Source organism: Lepisma saccharinum, chromosome 5 (genome assembly GCF_977018435.1).
Source record: "Lepisma saccharinum chromosome 5, izLepSacc3.1, whole genome shotgun sequence".
In the NCBI taxonomy this organism is placed as follows: Eukaryota; Metazoa; Arthropoda; class Insecta; order Zygentoma; family Lepismatidae; genus Lepisma; species Lepisma saccharinum.
The window spans coordinates 8,151,475-8,171,949 of NC_139233.1; the positions used below are offsets into that span (position 1 = coordinate 8,151,475).

The 20,475-nt window shown below is 37.7% G+C and overlaps 1 protein-coding gene across 3 annotated transcripts in view; it reads right to left on the bottom strand.

Moving 5' to 3' along the window:
* Positions 1-683: 683 nt before the first annotated feature.
* Positions 684-20,475, bottom strand: part of LOC145987641 (cyclic GMP-AMP synthase-like receptor) — a 30,128-nt gene continuing 10,336 nt past the window's right edge. For 2 of the 3 annotated variants that reach the window (XM_083122108.1, XM_083122110.1), the window contains exons 4-9: positions 19,557-19,651; positions 13,130-13,268; positions 10,299-10,475; positions 6,874-7,017; positions 5,568-5,693; positions 687-2,296 (exon numbers count right to left, since the gene is read on the bottom strand). In XM_083122108.1, coding sequence (XP_082978234.1) covers positions 2,108-2,296; positions 5,568-5,693; positions 6,874-7,017; positions 10,299-10,475; positions 13,130-13,268; positions 19,557-19,651 — 870 coding nt within the window. In that variant the 3' untranslated portion in view covers positions 687-2,107. Of the gene's footprint in view, positions 2,297-5,567; positions 5,694-6,873; positions 7,018-10,298; positions 10,476-13,129; positions 13,269-19,556; positions 19,652-20,475 lie in introns of all 3 variants that reach the window. The other variant, XM_083122111.1, reaches the window with a different exon arrangement.

Consider the following 20,475-nt stretch of genomic DNA (forward strand, 5'->3'; position numbering starts at 1 on the left):
AGTCTCCTTCAGTATAAAGTAAAGCATTCACCGTGCATGTAAGAACAACAGACTGAAGCGGCATGATGCACACCATTGAGAAAACAGTATAGTTCGAGCAACATGGAAGTGACATGTTTAGCTCATTGTCGCACTTCGGTTCAAAAGGTTGAATGGATTACTGAGGGTCTGCTTCTAAGTGTCACTTGTTGCTTCAGTCTGAAAGTTCCCTGAGAAAACTGTACAGACCAAGTGACAAGAGACACTTGCAGCTTATGTTGCTTCGGTTCGTAAGATTGCATTTACTTCTAAGCGTTGGTTTCCAAGAGCCAAGAGTCGCTTCCGCCTGAAAGCTCCGTTAAACAGGATATACACACACATTCACGTAATACGTATACTTCTGCATGTGTTGTGAACAATAAAGATTTTTAATTGTCCCGAAACATCGAATATTTTGATATTAACATTTGTTTCATATCTTTTTACATCCAACATTTAAATTAAGACACAAACATGTAGAAGCTTGTTTTAAGTCCATTTCATGGTCAGATGTGCTCATCAGGACTACACGTTCAGTTTTAACCCTAGCTTACCCGTGCCGTACGAGAAACTTACATACCGGAGGGTGACTCACAGGCCCTCACTTTTTTTTTATCACTAAAATTCAAAAACAATTTATTATCCAATCACTGCTGCTTTTGCTGATTACATAAGCAGTTATTTATTAATTATAATACATAATTACAAAAATTACTATCATTAATAAAAAATAATAACCAACTATGTTACATGTGTCTCACATACGCTATATTTTATAATTCACTAAAACTCACAAAATCCATAATAATTTTTATTAATGCTTTTTAGTTTGCGGAAGTGTATTTGTTTATTAAATATAATAATGACAATCATTACCAACCAATTATACACTGTCACTGGCATGAATGTCTCTAATGAGACCCATTCAAAGATGGCGCCTGATATGCCCACCAATTGCATTTTGCCTCCTAATTACATTACATTTATGTTTTTATGAACAAAAGTAGAGAAATATTTGGAACATCCAAGGAAACAATGTAATTTATTATTTTCAAACAGTTGAAAAATCTAAAAAATTCAGGTGGTGGGTCTACAAAGGTCCCAACATCTTGGTTCCCTAAGGTTAAAATTCTATCTTAACCAGTATGCAATGTGTGTTCACTGGGATTGGCCAGTATCGTGTCTTTTGGCTGTTACATGATGTAATTTTTTTTTAGTTAGATGTAAAATATGTCACTACAAACCTGTAAACTCATAACAGTAACTCCAAGTGAAATAGGTTAGCTGTCATTGGTAAAAAGCCAAAATTTCCTGTTTTTTCCTGAAACAAACCGTCCATTCAAAAAAGATTTTTTTTTTTTTTTGCAACTCTATTCTAAACTAAATAAGACAAAACAATATTATTATAATACACAGAGCTAGCTGTATCACAGTAAACAACCTGATTCATTATACATAACATGCTTGAAACTAGTTCCAGGTTTGCCTTATAAAACGTTGTCACTACATGTAAATAATACAGTTAGTCTGAACTGGATAGATATTGGGAAATATTTAAAACTATAAAAATTATCACAAAAAGTTTCTTTATGGTGAACTTCGGCCAGATGAAAAAAATTGGAGAGAATCTAAGAAAATAACTGAATTAAATAAAATAAGTATACTACCAACTGTCTTCAACTGACATTAGAGAAATCAAATTACTCGAAATTTAAAAGTTTGATAAGGCAAATGCAATAATTATCCTACAAATACAAGTATGCATCCAATAGGCATATTAAGCACACCCACATACATATATGGTGCTTTCAAGATTTTCTTCAATTTCACTTGACCGCAGTCATAGTAGAATTTCGATTTTACGTTTTTAGGGGACCATGACACAAAGTGTGGTAAAATGAAAATCCAGAAAAATTTTATAAAATTTTGAATAGATAATGTGAGATTGTAAAATAGAGATTCCACTATACTTATAGATATTATGAAATAAAATTTCTTTAATATATTGAAATAAAATATTGGGTTTATTGTATACAAAAATTTTTTCCCTCTTTTCAAACCTGCACACACTATATATAAAAACATGTCACTATTGTTTCTCATCTTTAAAATATATAAAAATGTCATTTCCATTTTGTATATCAGTAATAATCTTCTGCAACCTAAACGCTATGCTAACCATTTCTCCATCTGACATTTTTTCCAATAAATTGCACCGTTTATCCCAGAAGAATGGTATTCTACCATCCAAAACCATGTTGTGCATTCTTCTCAGTAACTGCAAGATAAATATAGTTTCTAACTGGAAGGAAGCAAATATATTTTCAAGATATATGCAGATAGTTTTGTTGGCTTTGCAAAACAATTAAAAAATTATTCTAGAATACCAAAACAATACCATGCAGAAAAACAAAACAGAATGATTCAATAAAGTTATCCTCCACCATCACCTCCTTCTGAAAGTCTAAATGTTTTTGGTGGAAATCTGTACTTAAAAAGCAAAGGTTGCTGTTTTGTAGTTGTTATTTTTTAATTGTTGTCGTCTTAAGTCCACTTTACACACAAATAAGTTAACTGGGACTGGACCTACAGTCTCAAACCACTACGCCTCCACTGGAATCCCTTGATTACAAGGCAATGACGTTACCACTACGTTATCTGGGAAGCCCAAAAAGCAAAGGTGTACACTGAAATATGCAGAAAGTGCACATTCTACTCTCATGCTGATTGAATGAATGAATGAATTAAAATTTTTGAATGCATCGGCACATGTGGACATTTTGCACTCTTCAAAAGGTATGATGAGAAATCCTCTTTATCTAAAACCCTTACCTTAAATTTAAAAAATGCAAGTAAAGAGCCCCTTGAGAAAGATTAAGTCAAACGTTGTAATAAATTAAAAAGGTAAGAATAGATTCAGAAACAGTGCAAGAGGCCCACTCTTCTCAAAAAGCTATGCATAAAAACATTTGTTAAAGAACCATAATCTCCCAACATGGATGATAAACTGTTGGTAAGATTAATACTTTGTCTGAGGAAAGTAAAATCGGCACATTCGATAAGAATGTCAAGACTTAAAATAGCAGTATATATACAATACATTGTAGGGTCCAGCCCTCGCAGCATAAGACCATGGGTGAGATGGCTGTGTCCAATTCGTAGTCAAGTTAAAATGACCTCTTTCCGACAGGTGCATGATGAACATCATGCACCAATGGTGGGCTTGATACTTGATAGTGCAAAGCTTGCTCCCCTTTACCTCATCCCACTCTTACTGGCAAGTGTCAAAAAGGGAGCAACAAAACATATTCCGCAGTCCCCTGGCTGGCAGAAGGTGTACAAGAACATTGCCTGAATTGGCAGACTTGGTGGCAACATCGGCTGCTTTGTTCCCCTTGATGGTCATGTGACCAGGAACCAAATAGAGCATAGATGTCCAAGGATTGCATACAGTTCTGCCATGTAAATGGAACAGGCAGCATGTATAGAGTAACCAGAAATTTGGAAGGTCACAACCAAATGATTTGAGTCACTTGGACCCATCTGTATAAAAGACAGTAAATTGGGTACTTGAAAGTAATAAGATTTTACAAGTGATGTTTTCCAATGTTCCCTTATTTTTTTCTCCCAGAGATTTACATAAAATCGTGAAGCACATGTGGTCGTAACTTAGGATAGCCACCTGCAACATCAGATACACTCGTTTCTTCGCATGAGCCACCGTAACTAGCTAGCCTAAATTATATTCTAAAGTTTTACCTTGTCATTGTTCATCATAGAATCCCATATATGTGGTGTGTAAATAAAGTAAGGAGACTGGCAACACTGCGCACGAACCGGCGATGCTGGTGACGTGGGACTTGGAAGGGAGGTGGATGAACATGTGATACAAGATCAGTGCAAGTTGGAACTTGCTAGCGTCTCGTTGGTTGTCCGTAGCAATTGTTTTAGTGAAGCAGGTTTTGCTTGTGCGTTCGGACAATGAGTGATGGTATGCGATCAAGTTTTGCTTCAGACTTGGACACGGTGCAACGGAAACTTTTGCAAAACTGCAACAGGCCTACGGGGACAGTGTTTTGTCAAGGGCCCAGGTGTTTCATTGGTTTAAGGCATTTGCAGAAGGAAGAGAGTCAATTGCAGATGAACCTTGAAGTGGATGACCTTCGGTTGCAAGAACTTATGCAAATGTCGACAGAGTCCGGGAGCTTGTGCGTGCCGATCATCGGTTGACAGTCAGAATGATCGTGGCAGAGTTGAATTTGTGACTCACCACCGTTCATCAGCTGTTGACCAATGAATTGAGGATGTGAAAAATCAGCTCCAAACTGGTTCCAAGAAACCTCACACAGGAGCAAAAGGACATGAGGAGGGACAGGTGCGTGATTTTTTGGATGAGATTGCAAATGATCCCGATTTTCTGGAACGTGTCATTATGGGTGTAGACACTTGGGTGTTCCAATACGACCCGGAAACCAAGCGCCAGAGCATGGAATGGCACACTCCAAGCTCTCCAAGGCCAAAAAAAAGCAAGAATGACCAAGTCAAAGATCAAAAGCATGCTGATTTGCTTCCTTTGATAGCCAGGGAATCGTTCACAAAGAGTTCGTGCCTCCAGGCCAAGGGGTTAATCAACACTTTTACCGAGAGGTTCTGGAAAGACTGCAAAAATGGGTCATGCATGTGCGACCAAACATCAAACTGAACTGGGTGTTGCATCACGACAATGCACCTTGCCACACAGCAATTTCAGTAAACACTTTTTTGGCCAGTAACAACATTCCTGCGGCTCCTCAGCCTCCTTATTCGCCCGACTTGAGTCCTTGTGGATTTTCCCCTATTCCTGAGATTGAAAACACACCTGAAGGGACGTCGGTTTGACAACGTGGACACTATTCAAAAGGCTGTAACCGACCAGCTGAAGGCTATTACAATATCTGCGTTCCAGCACTGCTATCAGGAGGGGAAGAACAGTCTCCCCCGCTATGTGGCTTCCCAAGGCAATTATTGAAGGAGACAATGTTGCATTGTAATGTTCTTGGAATAAAACAGGTAAAAAAAATCAGTCTCATTACTTTATTTACACACCACGTACACATAATTCCATATACACAAGCCATTTTTGAAAATCAAGAACATTTTACACAGAAGTTGTGTAAGAATTTCTGGTCACTTTCCCATGTTGTATCTTATATTATCTTGTTATGTACCATTAGTATATTCCAATTACAAGGTGCTGTATTTAAATTTCTTTTTTAAATTAATAAATAGATATGTCTAAAACTGTTCAGTATTCAGTGTATGAAATCTTGCAAATGGGCCATAAAAGGAACAAGTCCAACCTCTATATTTTTCAAATACATGAAATATATTGCAAACATAATTGTGCTTTTATACAATCGTCATTTCAACTTTTGTAACTAATGGGTGTTCATTGTGAGTGTTCCTTCATCCACATCACTCATCCTAATCTTCGTGATTAGTCAAGAGTGGCATAAATGCGAAGTAAAATTAACCAAACCAATTATGTATATTACATTAGTGAAACTTACCGCAAAGAAGGTCTCGCTGAGCTGTCCTTTCCAAAAGCTGCTTTTCTCTTCAACCACAGCCCACAGAGCAACCGTCTTTATGTAGTAGCTGCAGAGACCATGCCAGTTTTGTTTATCTCTCAGATACTGTAAATTAAATAAAACAGAAACTTTGTGAGAAACATGCGAGAAGAATTGTGAAAACATCATTTACAGAATGATATACAGAATATAGAGAATAGAGTCTCATTTAAATTCATAGCACAAATATGGATGAATTATTCTTACACTAATATACAGTATAATAATTCAGTTTAACTTTTACAAAAAAAAAAACTAAGCACAGGGAGCACTTTACCTTTTTACCTTTTTTTACAAAAAAAATCATTTTATTTGCCTATTGATTTTGGCATCTCGCCATTATAATTCACAACAGATGAAAAAGTACTTTTCTCTTAAACAGAAATTGATTGATTTAGTTTGTGTCTTAAATCCACTTTATTCACAGTAAGGCTAATCGGGACAGAAGCTACAGTTTAAAGTTGGGATCTGAGCCACTATGTGCCTCCACATACTCCTTGATTACAAGCTGACGGCGTTACAATTACACCACTGGGGAGGCCCCAAACGTTAAAGTTAAACAGAATGATTATATATTAGTGTAAGAGAGAGTCATGTGTTTGTATGTAAGCTGCATTAGGACATAAAATATTTCACATCGAATCAAAACCACTAAAAACTGTGTCCATCACCCAATTATTATTCCTTTTCAAACAATTTACAATATTAATTATGTAATGGAACAAAATTAAAAACCATCAATAGCAAATCAAAATTTTTTAAAAAAAACTTTCATGTTCTATTTTAATTCCATTCCTATTTTGGTTATTTGTAATAATAGACTGATGGAATGGTGAGTGAGCAAACACAATGATACATCCATGGTGAACCAGGGTTGAACCCTGGGGCCTCTGACTTTGTAGGCATTATGGTGACCACTCCGTCATGGAGGCAGGCTTGTTCTATCTTATGAACCTAATGCAATTTAATTGTTTACTATATTCTACAATAAGTATCTATCTATACAATATAATGGGGATGTACCAAAATGGAACTACTACTGATAATAGAACTTATGGAAGCCTATCTTCACTTCTTACTATAAACCCCTACCTACGAAGTAATCAGTTACTTCTATGCAAGCATAATCTTCTCTGAAAAAAGTAAATTACAAAACTAAAAGTATACAACATTTTTATAATTAATTAATTGTGCATTTACAAACATATTTGTGGTAAATAAAAAATAAAACAAGATTTGGCCTTACCTTTAGGAGTCGCACTACAGGTTTCAAGTTCTGCTTGTGATGCATCAGGCTTTGTTCTTGTTCAGGAAATGCAACTCTCCAACATATATCTCCACTACACTGTTCCTCTCTCGCAATATTAGGCTTTGGAACAACGAACCACGACTGAAATAATAAAAATGTAAATATGAAAAATCAACATCAAAAACACACCTACATCCATCCCCCAATTTTATGTTCTCCAATTTTACATTTTCCTGCATTTTAAGTTTGTTCATTAGCATCGTCATTAGGGGTCCCCGGTTCGATCTCCCGGTGGAGACACACAATGGTTCGGATCCCACTTTAAACTTTAGGTTATCCCAATTAGCCTTACTGTGCATAAAGTGGACTTAAAACATAAAAAAAATCATGATAATAATGAAATTTGTTCACCTTTATCCCCTTAAAAATTTCAGTCTCATTTTTGCAACTCTTAATTTCGAACACTGTTTCAAGTTTACATGCCATTTTGGGCAATCCACTTGGTGAACCAAGTACATTTATTATCCTTACAACTACAGATTTTCATTTACTACATCTAAGGGAGAATTCACACCAAAGAAACACGCAACATGCAACACACGACATGAGTGTTTCACACCGAAGACAAGAAGCACGTGGCAAGCGACACTGGTTTCTTTGCTCAGTTTGCATGATGGTACCGATATAATTGCATTAATCAGTTTATTAGTCACCCGAAAATAACGTAACAAGAGACATTGTTACATGTAAACTGCGTTGTAAAATTTGTGCAAGTTATTGAAACTTGGGAGAGGCATGTTGTGCATGAGAAAACTGAGAAATAATATGCACTGAAATCAAACTGTATATGCTAGACTTTTCAGCCTGAATAAAGCGAATACCTAAACACTACAGAAATAGTTCTCAATCTTCTTGAAACCATGTCACGGTATTCTTTTTAAGTCAATGCCCTTAGCCGAAGAATTTTCCTCGTAAATCTTTACAGTATTGAAGATTTTATGCATGAATTAACATGCACCTATGAAATTAAATATTGATAAATAAATTCTAGTATAATCATAAGAGTAATAATAGTTTGATTACGTGTGTATATTTGTTGACAAATATAAAAATATGGAAGACAAAGTGGTAACGTCGTCTCCTTGTAATTAAGTGATCCCGGGTTCGATAACCGGGGAGGCACCAGGTAGATCCAGTTCTGATTAGTCTTTTTGTGCATAAAATGGACTTAAAAAACGAAAACGCACAACTCAAATATGATATTGGGATTTTGTTAGTTGTCAACCAGTTTCAGCAGAACCTTTCACTGATCAGTACAGTTGATACGAGGGCACGGTATCGGGTTGCGGCCCGGTGGTTGAAAAACAATGCACTAGAGTACTTTACCATGTTAACTAATATAGTTTGGACTAAAGTGCCTCCATAAGCTGACTTTTTCAAATGAAAGCAGTCAGGTATATGGCCAAAACACGGCCTCTTTTCACGATGTTGAAGGCAAATTACAGCCGATAGATAACTGCATCAAAAAACTTGATAAAGCAAAATGAACGTTGTGTTTAAATCTTAAAACATTGTTAAAACATTGTACATATCGATACTTTATTATATCAACAAATTAGAGGATCAAACATAATGCCGGTTGGGCTCTCTTCTAGTCTAAATACAGCTCGTTGGAATGAAGCATTCGCTGCACATGCGCGAACAACAAACTGAAGCAACACGATGCACGGTATTGAGAAAACGGCACAGTCCGAGAGGCACGTAAGCGACATGCGACACGTGCATCTTGCAGTGTCTCTTCGGTTCGAAAGGTTGCATTGATCACTGAGTGTTGGCTTCCAAGCGACACGTGTTTCATGTTGCATGTTGCGTGTTTCTTCAGTGTGAATTCTCCCTTAAATGAACAGAAAAATATACAATCATGGTGTCTACAATTTCATTAAAACAAAGTTCCCCTGTCTTCTCGGATTTTCCAGATAAAATCATCAGGGCAATTCTTGCATCCTACTCTTCATTTCTTCACTGCACTACTATAAAAAAGGTGCACTTTCCAGAGAGTAAATTTTCCTGACATTTCGATGACTTCCATAAAAAGGTAAATTTCACAGATTTAGAAATTTTCCAAACTGGTAGACATCCTGACAATAAACTTATATGCAGATTTTTACAATCTGTGGGGTACAGATCATATTCCTAACTACCACTCAATTATTAATACATATCAACATAGCAGATCTACAAAATATCACCATTCTGTCCTCCATCGAACACTGATGGTAATTGTATAGTTCAAACATTGTGCAAGAAATAATATGCGGCAGAAGATATGCAAATAAAACACAGCATGCATCTTTCATACAAGGTTTTGCTGTACAACACTAGCAAATTTTCACAAGACAACGAAGTCTGCAACTTTCCTTGTTAATACTTTGCTGACAGGCCTTGTTGCAAAGCTAGAAGTCTATTCACTGATGTGTGTATGGAACCATGCAAAAGAGTTCCAATGAGTTATTTTCTTCCTGCCAAGAGAAACAAAATTTTAGTATGATCTGAATAGACTGCGTTACTAATGTAGGAAAAGGCATTCCTCTGATCTGGAGTTCTGATCATCTTGATATAAAAATTTACGTAGTTTTTCCGTAATACAAAGGAAACAAATGTGATAAGTAACACATGCATTATGGTGATAAATACATAACATTGATTTGCTTTATTTTACTTCGCTTTTTGTGCTGCTTTTGGCTAATTTGCAAAGATGAGAATGAGTGATGACATGATGAAATTGACGAATGGACACTCACTAAAATCCATGCCCAGGGCAGGTTTCGAACCCGGGACCCCTGGCGTAGTAGCACGATAAATACATAACTTGATGGAAAGTGCACATCATTGTAACTCTCTCTACTGACCTCATATTGTTCCATGTTTTAGTTTCATATACAACGTAATAAATGCCAGTGGCAACAATAATTGATTTGATTCTGAGTACTTTACTTTGCCTTTCTGTTACTTTTGGCTAATCGCGAAGATGAGGATGATATGATGAAATTGAAGGAAACTCACAAAAACCACAAAGGTCCGGGCTGGGATTCAAATATGGAACATTTGGCATCATAGTCCGTTGTGTTACCATTCTGCCACAGAGGTCAGCTAGTGGCAAGAACAAATATATATATCATGTGGTTGCATACATGCAGTTATTCAAGGAATAATGAAGATTCAACGAGCATATTATTTCATTGTCATTCATCATTACAATAATTATATCAGGACAAGGAATAAGTTTAACATGTTTTTGCACGGTCAGTCAGCACAGTTCAACATCCATCCTACATTTGAAGGGGCCATCATGATGGTTGGACTGATGTCAACATGGTCACGAAAGCAAAGTAAAAACAGTATTCAATTGTTACTTTTCGTACCTCATATACTTTATTGGAGCAAAACCTTCCGATCTCCGTAAACTGTCCAAAAGGCTTAGAAGGCCACTGAGGATATTTAAATTCCAGTACAGGAACAAAGTCAACATCCAGGACTCTGCCACATTTCTTGTTTTCAATGTGAAGAGTCAACGCCGGTCCAGACTTGATCATTGAGATCTGTAAGAAAAAAAAGACCCAGTTCTAAATAACATTACCAATATCTTGCAGACATAAATTAAAAAGAACTTGCCAGCTGCATAAAAATCTGTACTTCTGGTTTGTACGTACCAGATGGTCATAATTAATGTTCCCCTATTCAGAGCCCTCTGGAGCCTGTTCAAAGCATCCGATTGCAGTGAACTTGGCATACAGGCTACGGAGATCATGGGAAGCAAATGATGGAAAAATAGTGCAAATTTTCATCACCAGGTGGAAATTTGGTGCAGAAGCAACAACCAACAAAACTTTATTTGAGTTTTAAGCCTGCTTTAGATGAAAGCATTTTCCTTAGCATTTGTGCCAGGACCAAAATGCTACAGTGTAAACTGAAAAATCTTATGGCATTTCTTAAGGATAGGATTGGTCCTATTTCAGTAGCATTCTTCGTAGCATAACCAATCAAAGCAAGCTCCAAGTCACAAGTGCAGATGTAAAGGTGGCCGAGTGAGATGTAAACAACGTATTACATTACATTTTTAACCTTTTGCCGCCCAAGCGTCTCGAACGAGATACCCAAAAGTAACCCTCACGGAACCAAGCGTCTCGATTGAGACGCTGTGTCAAGGTCGTAGTTTTTACGTTATAACTTTTCTATTTTTGGCTAGAATTTCGACTTTTTTATATTGTTCCTAACACATGTATTTAACAGAAATGTTTTTTTGCATTTTTCTTTGTCTCATGAAAATGGAGGGGGAAAGGCGGGGAAAGGGACCTCTTTTTTGAGTCTCTTTTCAAGGTCAATTTTTTGCCGACAAAGGAAGACCGGCTTTGTTGTTCTAAAGCAATGCTTTTTCACTCCCTGCTAAGTGCATTCGAAGGAAGCTTGTTTATCAGTATCCGATGTCAAAATGAAAGTTTTCCGTGAGGGTGCAAGCAGGGGGAGGGGGAAGACTGGTTGTTGAATCTGCGTTGTGAGAATGGAATTTCGAAGCGCACTGAAGGAAACCTTTGTTTTTTTTAGCACAAGTGTCCAAAAGTGGCAACAGGGGTTACCCAGCATTGTCTAAAAATAGAATTTCAAGCAGCTGCAAGAATTGGCACTCATTTTTTACTACGTTCTAGCTTTTCGTCCGTGAATGTTGTGCGTAGGTGTCGTTTTGTGCCCAAGTGCGAGGACATTTTTTGGGTGAAGTGACAATGTTTTAAAATAATTTTTGGGGGTTTTCTCCCTTCCCCCTTCATATATACACCAAATTTGCATAAATTTTGCATTTTGTGCATTTTGACATTTTTTTTTCGAGGCGGGGGGAAACACCATTTTTTTTAAGAAAAGTATTTTTGAGGGGATTTTCCCCCCTGTCCCCCTCCATATGTACGCCGAATGTGCATAAATTATATATCGTCTGAATCTGTGATTCATCCTGCGTACAACGGTATATCTTTCATATCTCTAGGGCATTTAGTTTCTGAGCTATAGTCATTTCAAGGTACCGCTGCATTTTGAAGCTTGAATCAGTGGTGTGCCGACAATTCCTTTTGGGGGTACAACTCAAGTTACATTGGTCATATGATAATAATGCAAATATTTTTGTGTTCCTTACATGTCAGCGATCATTTCCATGTGCATGTCGACACTGTCACGTACTTTTTTCTTGGGGGGAGGGTGGGGGAACCAAATTTTTTTTCCAGAAATTTTGGAATTTTGAGAGTTAGCCCCCTCCCCCCGCCACATATACGCCGAATTTGCAAAAAATTCATATAGTCTGAATCTCTGGTTCATTCCGCATACAACAGTATATCACTCATCTCTCTAGGGCAATTAGCCTCCGATCTACACTCATTTAATTGAAACTCTGCATTTTGCTCAAAATCAGCTCGGGCAATAGAGGCTTACATCTGAAAAAGGCCTTGGGCGGCAAAAGGTTAAAGATAACTATTCAATTGAAAGGAATGACGTTTCCTATAAAAGGGTGTTATGTTAAAAAAAAATGGCACTGCTTAAATATTAATACATACTTTATAGTGCATACAATACACATACGGAAGAATAATTTAGTTGATTCAATTGTAAACATCATGTACTAACAGTTGAGGGTGTAACTTGGTGTGCCTCTCGTGCTGCATATATTATACATCGCAATCGCAATGTTACATGAAATGCTTCCATTTAAAGTACTGTCTGCTGCAAGATTTTTGGGTGCATTTACATAGCATTAATGCTAGCAAAAATGTTACTGAGTAAAGTGGGCCTAAGTCAGTAATATGCATGCCGTCAGTATGATTTTGTTCACTGTGCACCAGATTTCAGTGCCACATTTCCAAATGGTGGTGAAAATTTGAACTATTTTTTTCATCAGCATTCGCTTCCCCGCACTTTCACTGCAATTCGATACTTTGATCGGGCTCCAGAGAGCTCTGGAAAGAACTTTAATTACAAGCACCCGACACACAAGAGGAATTAAGTACCTAAGAGTAATGATAAAATGATATAAATCAACTATGGACTTTTCTTTAGACAGAAGTGAAATTCTTTGTGAACATAAGCATAAGGAATGAAGGAATAAATCATTGAAATTTGGGGCTGGTTGAATGCACAATGTTATGGAAGGAATCTTGCGACACGTTACAAAAAGCTCTCACACCATGCCATAGAATATACAACACTTACATACCACAAAGTCACTGTACATAAAGTGTCCACCTGAAAGTTCCTGTAACCTTGACAATGCCCTGTGAATTGTTCCCTCCATCCACTGACGAATCTTATTAGGCAGTAAGTACCCTTCCTCATTTCTCCACGATAGCAACTGTCTGGAAAGTAAGAGAGAGTGTATGGGCAGGATGAGGAATAAGGCTATGACTGCATGTGGGCACAGCATCTAGAGGTCTCCAAGGCCACAGGTACGTGTTAAAACTCCCTAGCATGTTAGTGTGAAAAAATACAATTAACAACTGTGATGCCAAAATCTGCATGGTATTCAAAGGTATATTTTTGTCAGAACACTAAAAACTTATTTATCAGAATTTAATGGAACTCAATCAATTTTTAGAGGCATGCATATTTCATTTTTCAGGTTTCTGAAAGGTACCAGGTACATTTTCCTCCCACGTTTTGGGATGAAATGATGCAAAATTCAGTTTATTAAATTTACTAATGCTGCTGAAAATATATAAGAGGCAGGAAAAAACTTAACGCCAAAAAACAGAACTGTAAAAATGTGTTATTAGAAAGGAAATGTTTATTTTGTGTCATAAATATAGTTTTCAAATTAAATTTTGGATTTTATTCACCTTTTAATGCCATTTTGTTTTATTTAATCCCAAAATGTGACCAGTTTATGTAGCAAAATCTTGATCTTATTCACTAAAAATGTGGCCCTATGAATTTTCAATAATAATCTGGAATAAGATTTGAGTAATACCAATGCCAATTTCCACTGATACTGAAACTTGAAAATTGTAACAATGCAAAAATAGTTCTGAGAATAATATTTTCTTTTAAATGATTCTAAACTAAACTAAACTGAGACTTATGAAAGAAACAGAAAATTGCTGTTTGTGAGTGAAGTGCTTTTTCCCCAAACACCCTAGATATATCTACCGATAGCAGTAGTATCAGTATTGGAAAATATCAGTTGGATACTTTTCTGGCCTTCTGTTCCTTTGCAGGGTCCACAAAAATGCTGTACAGCACTTTCACGGTGTCCAATTACCCTGGGATGTATGCAAAATTCTAAATTTAAATTTAATTTTCACCAATATCACATGGGAAAACTGTATTTTGTGATTACTCAAGTGTCTGATGTAATTCTTGAAAATTTTGAAGCCAAACTCTGGTGAACCAAAGCTTACAATTGAGGTTGAATACTACTCGCCCACTCATAGTCATCAATATCTTGAACAACTTTTATTTCTTGAGATGATGGAGCATTGATACTGGTACAGGTGGAAAGCAATAAGAGCATCAGCAACCGTGTGAGTATCGGTTCAAACTGGTTTCGACTCAACCCCAGTTGACAAAATTTTGGTTTTGATTTTGACAGCATTCGGTCATTAACAGAGCCTGGATTTTGATGATATGCCACCTTTTTTTTTTATGTAGTACGCATTGCTCTTAAGTATAAAAATCCTGAATACAAACCTTTGATTATAAAAATGGGATTTCTATTTTTTTAAAGTTTTAGTTCATTTCTTCAAGTTTTACATCTTTTGGTCAATCTTTGAGTTTTATGTTCTTTAATGATGATTTTTTTTTTTTTTTTGTGAAATTGCATTACGTTATTCACTTACTCATTTTTAGACAGGGACTGACATTTACTGCCTTGTCTGTAACAATGAAAACAATAATTTTATTATGTAGAACCTTAAGCGAAAAATGCAGGCTCGAGTCAACCCCGAGCCTGTGTCTCTCGCATTCTGTGCCATTGCTCTACCACTGAGCCACCAAGCCGACCTGGCATCGCCTGATATTTCGCTTCCACTGTTTTACCTGTGTAGAATCATCTCTGCCAATGATACCGCAATGGGATCTGTTGCATTTGAAACACAGTAGACATCAACGTTGCCTCTTTTCTCCCAGCGTAGAGATGTTAGTTCATAAAATTAGGCACACACAGGATATGAACCTTAAGTCCAAAATGCAGGCTTTTCTAGGACTCGAACCCGGGTCCTGGTCGAGCCTGCATTTTTCACTTAAGGTTCCACGTAGTACATCTGTGTGTGCCTAATTTAATGAAATACTTTTATTGTAATGCAATTGTAGGAGCAAAGCAACATGCCGCTCGACAATACCTAACTGATTTAATTCTGAATAAGATAAGATTTTTTCCAGATGTTTACACCTAAAAATGCACATACACCTTCTACGAGGAGTGCTCAAAAAGTAATGCCACACATTTTTTTCTCAGCTAACATTTAATTGACGTTAATGATATTGCTATAGAATATTGTTGTATGTATCCTCTATACATGTTTCAACATAATCTCCCTTCACTGCTACAGCCTTATGCCACCTTGGAACAAGGGCTTGTATGCCATCCCTGTACAGCTCACCGCTCAGGAGATGATCTCAACGGAAGTGCAGTGACGTAGCGACAGGCGACTCCAGTATTACAGTACGGACGCGATAAGAAGTGGCGTGCAATCAGAACGCAGAACGTGACCAAATTCTGTCTCCTCGTTGGCTGCCATGTGACAGGGGGGTTTCTACGTTGCCACGTTCGCACAAACACACGGACAGGCTAGTCAGCTGTTGGCAAGCTCGGGGAAAAAAGCGTCACGCGAAATTAAGCACGTACGTATCAGTATGCTAATATATGTTATTTCCGTCGTAAAGTGATAAATTAACGAATCTAGAAGTTTGAATCTGAAGTTTCTTGTAGGTTGACGTTAACTTCCAGTGTGAATTTTACATTCTGGCAAGCATGAAACATTTTATCTTCCTGCTCTACACAGCAACCGAAAACCTTTACTGAAAGAACCTTTGTTGTGTTTTTATGTTGAGTTGGTGTTTTAAGTCCACTTTATGCACAGTAAGGCTCATCGGGACTGGACCTACAGTTTAAAGTGGGATCCGAACCACTTGTGCCTCCACCGGGTATCGAACCCAGGACCCCTTGATTACAAGGCGGCGACGCTACCACTGCGCCATCGGGGAGGCCCTGTTGTGTTTTTATTATGGTACATTGCAAGCATCAGCTACCGGCATCTTTTTACTTATGTTGTATCGTATCACAATTACCAACAAAAGAAAGTGCGTCTTGTGTTAGGAACAACACTGTGGCAAATCGTTCTCCTTTGATTTCATGCCGCCTCTCTTTGCCTTCTTTGTCACGCCGCGATTGTTGAAGCTTCAGAACGTACAAATGAAATGTATTTCTTGAAAATTAGGGCAAATTACGTATAAACAAATTACGTACAACTTCGTTTCGTTAACACGTTTCTAATTATATTTTGAGGAACCTACAAAAATTCACCTCTAAAACAGAATTTTACAGAACTGAGTTACTGTATTACGGAGAAGAATTTATCAAGAACAAATCAATTGTGTGTGAATTGATTGATTGAGTTGGTGTTTTAAAGTCCACTTTATGCACACTACGGCTAATCTGGAATGGACCTACAGTTGGAAGTGGGATCCGAACCACTATGTGCCTCGACAGGGTATCAAACCCAGGACTACTTGATTACAAGGCGACAACACTTAACCTACCACTGTGCCATCGGGGAGGCACATGTGGGTGTGTGAAGTGAGATAATTTGGGAGCTATATGAGAATACAGGCTCTGGCAATAAATTACAATGAAACGCTTGGCAATTGCTCGATTTCCTTAACATTAATGATACATTTGGTACATGTGTTATTAATGCTTTGAGCTACCTGTATGTAAAAATATAAAAAATGAATGAAAGAACAGAAGTAGTAGTTAAAGAATCAGTTGTTTTTGCTTACCGGCTACCATTGCAGTGGCGCTATCCCAAGATCATCTTCATTGTTGGTTGGTAAAGGAACATCTTCATCTGAGCTACTACTGTCACTGTTGTCTTCCCGCCCAAGTGAAATTACAAAATCCTCCATTTGCTGCTCTTCAACTCCCTCCTTTTCCCATGCTTCGGGAATAATCTTCCTTGCGTGTTCTATAGCCGAACGCCACCTATCTGCTGTCACATCCCCGATAGCCTGTTCTGTCAATTGCAAAATTTTAGACGGTGTAAAAGGTGGCAAAGTGTTCCTCTGCGCTACCAGCCCTTTGACATGTGCCCAAATAAGTTCGATTGCATTGTACATACAATGATAAGGCGGGAGACGGACCACCGTATGTCCCACTTCTTCTGCAAGCTTGTCTATTCGATATATGGGGAACTGGGGTTTGTGTAACATAAGGAGCTGCAGTAGTTCAGCCTTCCTCATGTTTCTGTGGGCTCGCGAAAATCCTGAAGTAGGTCAATCCGGCAACAGCGTGTCGCTACCAGAGTGGGTGGTTCCACGCCGCTTGCTAGCGTGTCCCAACTATAGGGTTAGGGGAGTGCGCCCTGACTGAGAAACACATGTGGGCTCGCTGTAACCGACGCAGCGATACAAGACGTTTAGGGTTACCAGACGTCCTTTACCTGGGCTAATCCTCTTTTTCGAGTCCTAAAAATGGTCCGGGCAGATTTTTAGGAAAATTTGAAATTTTCTCTTTTCTGTTATTTAATAATAATAATTATTAATATTATATCAGTCTTCAATTTCAAAGTAAAGAAATACGACACTCTCAGTTGCAAGCACAAAGCCAAGAATTTTCTCTTCCAACAAAGGAAAAATGTTGGATTTTTGCATCTCTTTTGTTGTCGCCGCTTGTCGCGTAAGGTTTTGATTTCAAAGCGTTTGTGATATCTACCGCGGTTCATGGTGAACAGCAAGTTTCTAACAATAGGTAAGAATATGCGATAAGCCGCGGCTTTCTTTGATTCGAGTTTCAGGACATAAGAATTCAGAAATTAACAATACTTTTTAACTGCTGTTCTCTTAGTTGTTACATGTCAGTGGAGAAGTGAAGTTCTGTGAATTAGCGATCTGAACCATGGCGAAACGCAAATGTGATTTTAGTAACGACTTACCTTACAAAAACGGTTTCCTGACTTTAGGCCAAGAAGAAACAACTCAAAGGCAAAATGTAAATTGATGTTATTATTTTAAAGTAAGAGACAAGAGTTTCACAACCGTATAATATTACGGGCATAGTGAATAAATATTAGAATATTCAGACATATGCCTATAATGAGGCCTATTATTAGTTATACGGAAACTGTGAAATTGTTTTACACGGGTGTGTAATCTATAAGCTCACCAAATGCTGTATATTCTTTTTAAAATTCTTTGAAATGCACTCTAAATAATGCACAGGATAAGCAATACAAAAGTGTTCTGGCCACTGAAAGAAAAGCAGCAAACTGTTGCTGAGGACACGCTCTGCATGGTTGACACAAATCAACTCTAACGCACTTCAAAAAGGATACTAGATCGCAGCGGAAGGCTTTCTGTTACCCCTAAAATCTGCAAATGGACCGGTTCTTCCCTTCACCCTCGCTCTCCGTCTCCCCTCGTTTGTGTATCTTCTCGTGAGCGGTGAGCTGTACCAACTTGCGGGCTGTTTCCTCAACCATGTTTTCGCAGCACAAACCACACTCTCATTGTCCTCAAATTTCACATCGCGCAGAGCATCCTTCATTGGCCCGAAGAGATAGAAGTTGGAAGGAGCGAGATCAGGGCTGTAGGGAGGATGGGGGAGTAGAGAGAACCCCAATGTGGCGATTGCCTGTGTGGTTTTCAGGCTCGTGTGTGGTTTTGCATGCAAAAGCAACACATCCTTCACATTTATGTCTGGTCTCACTCTCCTGTAGCGTTTCTTCAGTTGCTCCAACATGTTGATGTAACTGTCAGAATTTACGGTTTCATCTTGGGCCAAAACGTCAACAAGAACGACCCCAAAGATGTCCCAGAAAACTGTGATCATCACTTCTGACAGAGGCTGTTGTTTTGAACTTCTTATTTCTTGGTGATTGTGTGTGGTGCCACTCCATCGATTGATTCTTTGCCTCTGGTTCGTAATGGTGTGCCTACAACCAATTTGTGAATATTCACCACACTTCCATTCTCGGCCACCAAGAATTCAATTACCGCTCTCCGTTTGTAACGAGTGTCACACAGACCTGCCATCTTTACTCACCGCTACACTGCTACCGCCTATCGGTCGAACGTGAAACTCTGTACACAAACTAAGCAAGCATCACAGTCGGACTGAGGAACAGGACACTTCGATATCTTGAACCAGTAATGAGGGGCATTACTTTTTGAGTGCTCCTCGTAATATCAGTCCTAATGTTACAGAAGTAAGAACTGTGCTGTACTAATTGCCATACCCTGAAATAAGGACAACATTTTTAAGTCATCAAAATCCAGTCCCTGGTCATTAAGAAGTAATAACCTGATACATTCATCAATGTTATAAACTTGATCACAGTTTCCCATTTGCACTTGAAAGAATTAAGTGACTGGTCATGGGGAAACACCCACTAGAATGCACAGTGAAAATTCAACTCAATAATTCTACTGACCTATAACAATTGCCATTCTTGTGTTTCTTCAGTCTATCAAATGTGCTCCTAGTCTTTAACATCACAAATGCAGGGTCAGAAACAGAAGTGATCACCTGCAACAGATAAACACTTTTCAATAAATAACTTAAGTAATAAAGACCAGTTTTGGCGTGTACTTAATTTGTTCTCTAGCTTTCACCATATCGTGTGGCTTCCTCAGGAGATAGGATAAGGATAGTCAAGATTTAAGACATTGGAAGGTAAGTTAAGGTTAAAAAGGAATGAAAAGATAAAAAGACTTTTCAATAAAAAGGAAATGTTATATTTTACTACATAGACAGTTAAAAAAATTATATATTGTAGACATTTTTTCTGTCCACTATATTTCAACTGTATCCAATAGCTGTCACATAACTAATTGACACTTAAACTAAAGAAAATACAACAAATGTGCTGTAAGTTTATTTTACATATTGCTGTAATGGTTTTAGGCTATACTCAAATTCAAATTAAACAATAAGCTCTCCTAACATAAAAAAAGGGCCCAAATTTGTGAAGTTCAATGTACTTAAACTAATAACATGCTGATGAACACTTTTATAAATCTGTTCAAAGGGATCTAAAGAAAACAAAAGGAGGACAAAATGCACAGATTCAGTAATGCAAGCACAATGAAGCAAATTATGTTCACGTAAAAAAAAAGGAAACTAGAACTCTCCAAAGTATAAGAAATGGAAAGGAAGAAGTGCCACACATGTAACACACTTCATCCCACTGTACATTACCAAATCCTTGCTAACGTGAAAGAAACGAAAGTGAAGAATTGGCCCGGAGTCTGTACTGAAAGAGGTCGGGAACAGTAAGGCTCCAACAAGTTCCGTGACATCACTACCATGACACCCACCAGGAAACAAATTATTTTCAATTGCTCCTCAAG